General features: G+C 54.6%; 1 protein-coding gene across 1 annotated transcript in view; it reads right to left on the bottom strand.

The window, feature by feature from the left end:
* The window catches only part of LOC120509327, a gene marked incomplete at its 5' end in the record, with an annotated part of 16,747 nt that extends 12,937 nt beyond the window's left edge, over window positions 1-3,810 (bottom strand). Inside the window, 3 exons of the mRNA XM_039723815.1 lie at window positions 47-88; window positions 1,419-1,672; window positions 3,648-3,810. Coding sequence (XP_039579749.1) covers window positions 47-88; window positions 1,419-1,672; window positions 3,648-3,810 — 459 coding nt within the window. The remainder of the gene's footprint in view (window positions 1-46; window positions 89-1,418; window positions 1,673-3,647) is intronic.
* Window positions 3,811-5,109: the final 1,299 nt, after the last annotated feature.

Raw genomic sequence — 5,109 nt, 5'->3', positions numbered from 1 at the left:
TGACCCTGAGTGACCCTGAGTGACCACTGAGTGACCACTGAGTGACCATGGGGGACAGTGACACACTGCAGCACCTCGGGGTACGTCACTGCGGGACACGGAGTGACCACTGAGTGACCACTGAGTGACCCTGAGTGACCACAAGGAGACCAAAGTGACCATGAGGTGATCCAGATGGCCACAAGATGTCCCAGATGACCACAAGATGACCACAAGGAGACAGAAATGACCACGAGATGTCCCAAATGACCACAAGATGACCACGAGGAGACCCAAATGACCACAAGATGTCCAAGATGACCACAAGATGACCACAAGGAGACTCAAATGCCCATGAGGTGCCTACAAGGAGACCCAGATGACCACAAGGTGCCCCAAATGACCACGAGGTGCCCACAAGATGACCACAAGGAGATCCAAATATCCATGAGGAGACCCAGATGACCACGAGATGACCATGGAGAGACCCCAATGACCACGAGATGACCACAAGGTGCCTCAAAGGACCACGAGGAGACCCAAATGCCCACAAAGTGCCCACAAGGAGATCCAAATGACCATGAGATGACCATGAAGAGACCCAAATGACCACGAGGTGACCACAAAGAGACCCAAATGACCATGAGGTGCCCCAAATGACCACGAGGTGACCACAAAGAGACCCAAATGACCACGAGGTGACCATGAAGAGACCCAAATGACCCAAGGTGACCACAAGGAGACCCAAATGACCACGAGATGACCATGGAGAGACCCAAATGACCACGAGGCGCCTCAAATGACCACGAGATGCCCCGAATGACCACGAGATGACCATGAAGAGACACAAATGACCACGAGATGATCACGAGGTGCCCCAAATAACCACGAGGTGCCCCAAATAACCACAAGGAGACCCAAATGACCACAAGATGACCACAAGGAGACCCAAATGACCATGAGCTGACCATGAAGAGACCCAAATGACCACGAGATGACCACGAGGTGCCCCAAATGACCACGAGGCGCCCAAAATGACCACGAGGTGCCCACAGGGTGCTGATAAGGAGACCCAGATGACCAGAAGGAGACCCAAATGACCCCGAGATGTCCCCAATGACCATGAGATGACCACAAGGAGACCTAAATGATCACAAGGAGACCCAAATGACCTCAAGATGACCACAAGGAGACCCAAATGACCATGAGCTGACCATGAAGAGACCCAAATGACCACGAGATGCCCCAGATGACCACAAGGTGCCCACGAGGAGACCCAAATGACCACAAGGAGACCCAAATGACCACAAGATGACCACAAGGAGATCCAAATGACCATGAGCTGACCATGGAGAGACCCAAATGACCACGAGATGACCACGAGGTGCCTCAGATGCCCATGAGATGCCCCAAGCCCCCTCCAGCCACCCCTGCCCTACCTTCGGGGGAGGTGGTGGCCCCCCAGCCCGAGGTGACGCAGGCGGTGCCGGGCCGGGGCAGGCACGAGGCCACCGGGATGGGCCGGACGCGGGCCGAGATGGCGGCGGGGGCCAGCAGCTTGAGCAGCATGATGTCGTTGTCCTTGGTGGACGGGTCGTAGCCCGGGTGGGCCACCATGCGGGCCACCATGCGGCGCTGCTCGCCCGCCTCGCGCGCGTACAGCCGGTGCTTGCCCAGCGCCACCGTGGTCACCCTGGGGACAGGGACAGGTGGGACAGGTGAGGGACACCTGGGAAACATCTGAGGGACACCTGAGGGACACCTGAGGGACATGGGGAACATCTGAGGGACATGGGGAACATCTGAGGAACATCTGAGGGACACCTGAGGAACATCTGAGGGACACCTGAGGGACATCTCAGGAACACCTGAAGAACATCTGAGGGACATCTGAGGGACACCTGGGAAACATCTGAGGGACATCTGAGGGACATCTGAGGGACATCTGAGGGACACCTGAAGAACATCTGAGGGACATGGGGGACATCAGGAACACATGGAGGGGACAGGGACAGGTGGGACAGGTGAGGGACACCTGGGAAACATCTGAGGAACATGTGAGGGACATGGGGGACATCTGAGGAACATCTGAGGGACATGGGGGACAGGGACTGGGACAGGTGAGGGACAGGTGAAGAACATCTGAGGAACACCGGTGGAACACCTGAGGGACAGGTGAGAGACAGGTGAGGAACACCTAAGGAACACTGGTGGGACACCTGAGGGACACCTGAGGGACATGGGGAACACATGGAGGGGACAGGACAGGTGTGGGACACCTGTGGAACACCTGAGGGACACCTGAGGGCCACCATGCGGCGCTGCTCGCCCGCCTCGCGCGCGTACAGCCGGTGCTTGCCCAGCGCCACCGTGGTCACCCTGGGGACAGGGACAGGTGGGACAGGTGAGGGACACCTGGGAAACATCTGAGGGACACCTGAGGGACACCTGAGGAACATCTGAGGGACACCTGAGGGACATCTGAGGGACATCTGAGGGACATGGGGGACATCAGGAACACATGGAGGGGACAGGGACAGGTGGGACAGGTGAGAGACACCTGGAAACATCTGAGGGACACCTGAGGGACACCTGAAGAACATCTGAGGGACATCTGAGGGACACCTGAGGAACATCTGAGGGACACCTGAGGAACCCCTGAGGGACAGGGGGGACACATGAAGGGGACAGGGACGGGGATAGGAACAGGTGAGGGACACCTGAGGGACATCTGAGGGACACCTGAGGGACATGGGGGACATCAGGAACACATGGAGGGGACAGGGACAGGTGGGACAGGTGAGAGACACCTGGGAAACATCTGAGGGACACCTGAGGAACATCTCAGGAACACCTGAAGAACATCTGAGGGACATCTGAGGGACACCTGAGGGACACCTGAGGGACATGGGGGACACATGGAGGGGACAGGGACAGGTGGGACAGGTGAGGGACACCTGGGAAACACCTGAGGAACAGGTGAGGGACACCTGTGGAACACCTGAGGTACATCTGAGGGACATCTGAGGGACATGGGGGACATCAGGAACACATGGAGGGGACAGGACAGGTGAGACAGGTGAGGGACAGGTGAGGAACACCTGAGGGACACCTGAGGGACATGGGAGACACATGGAGGGGCTGGGACAGGTGAGGGACACCTCAGGAACACCTGAGGAAGATCTGAGGAACACCTGAGAAACACCTGAGGAACATCTCAGGGACATGGGGGACAGGGACTAGGACAGGTGAGGAACATCTGAAGAACCCCTGAGGAACACCTGAGGGACACCTGAGGGACATGGGGGACACATGGAGGGGACAGGGACAGGTGGGACAGGTGAGGGACAGGTGAGGGACACCTGAGGGACAGGGGGGCAGAGACAGGTGTGGGACAGATGGGGAAAAGTGGGAACAGGTAGGGACAGGTGTGGGACCTGTGTGTCCCCAGGTGTTCCCAGGTGTGTCCCCAGCTGTCCCCAGCTGTCCCCAGGTGTGCCAGGTGTGTCCTCAGGTGTGACCTCAGGTGTGCCCAGGTGTGTCCCCAGGTGTGCCCAGGTGTCCCCAGCTGTCCCCAGGTGTGCCAGGTGTGTCCCCAGCTGTCCCCAGGTGTGCCCAGGTGTGCCAGGTGTGTCCCAGGTGCCCCAGGTGTGCCGGGTGTGCCTTACCCGGGCGTGGTGCAGTGCGCCGCGGTCACCACCCAGCGCGGTGCCACCAGCACGCCCCCGCAGTACAGCTTGTACATGTCCAGCACGGCCACCTGCCAGGGCTGCGAGTGCGGCACGCACGCGTGGCCGCCCACCACACGCGTGTCACCTGTCACCTGTGCCACTGTGGGGACAGGAAACACAGATATGTCACACCTGTCAGTGTCACCTGTCAGTGTCACCTGTCAGTGTCACCTGTCAGTGTCACCTGTCAGTGTCACCTGTCAGTGCTTGTACATGTCCAGCACGGCCCCCTGCCAGGGCTGCGAGTGCGGCACGCACGCGTGGCCGCCCACCACACGCGTGTCACCTGTCACCTGTGCCACTGGATTTTGGGGTAATTTTGGGGGATTTTGGGAGAGTTTTGGGGATTTTGGGGTCATTTTTAGGGATTTTGGGATCACTTTGGGTTATGTTTTGGTATTTTCGGTCATTTGGGGATCATTTTGGGATATTTTTGGTATTTTGGGGTCATTTTGGGATCTTTGGGGCACTTTTGGCTATTTTGGGATCATTTTTGGTCATTTTGGGATAATTTGGGATATTTTTTAGTATTTTGGGGTTATTTTTTTGGTGGTTTTGGGACCATTTTGGCTAATTTTCCATCATTTTTAGCGATCTGGGGATCATTTTGGGATATTTTTGGCATTTTGGGGTCATTTTGGGATCTTTTGGGGCATTTTGGGATCGTTTTGGGGTATTTTTGGTATTTTGGGGTCATTTTGGGATCTTTGGGGCACTTTTGGCTATTTCGGGATCATTTTTGGTCATTTTGGGATAATTTGGGATATTTTTTAGTATTTTGGGGTTATTTTTTTGGTGGTTTTGGGACCATTTTGGCTAATTTTCCATCATTTTTAGCGATCTGGGGATCATTTTGGGGTATTTTTGGTATTTTCGGGTCAATTTTGGCCATTTTGGGGTATTTTTTGGTACTTTGGGATCTTTTGGGGCATTTTGGGATCGTTTTGGGGTATTTTTTTGGTATTTGGGGTCACTTTTGGCCATTTTGGGGTCATTTTGGGCATTTTTGGGTCATTTTTACGTAGTTTTGGGATCATTTTGGGGCATTTTTGGTACTTTGGGGTAATTTTTGGCCATTTTGGGATCATTTTGGGTATTTTTGGGTCATTTTCAGGTCATTTTGGGATCTTTTGGGGGTATTTTTTGTATTTTGGGGTCACTTTTGGCCATTTTGGGGTCATTTTGGGCATTTTTGGGTCATTTTCAGGTCATTCTGGGATCTTTTGGGGGTATTTTTTGTATTTTGGGGTCACTTTTGGCCATTTTGGGACCATTTTGGGTAATTTTGGGTCATTTTCAGGTCATTTTGGGATCTTTTGGGGGTATTTTTTGTATTTTGGGGTCACTTTTGGCCATTTTGGGACCATTTTGGGTAATTTTGGGTCATTTTCAGGTCATT

The sequence above is a fragment of the Passer montanus genome, unplaced genomic scaffold (assembly GCF_014805655.1).
Source record: "Passer montanus isolate IOZ18808 unplaced genomic scaffold, ASM1480565v1 scaffold504, whole genome shotgun sequence".
Classification (NCBI taxonomy): Eukaryota; Metazoa; Chordata; class Aves; order Passeriformes; family Passeridae; genus Passer; species Passer montanus.
This window is presented reverse-complemented; position numbering and strand designations above follow the sequence as displayed.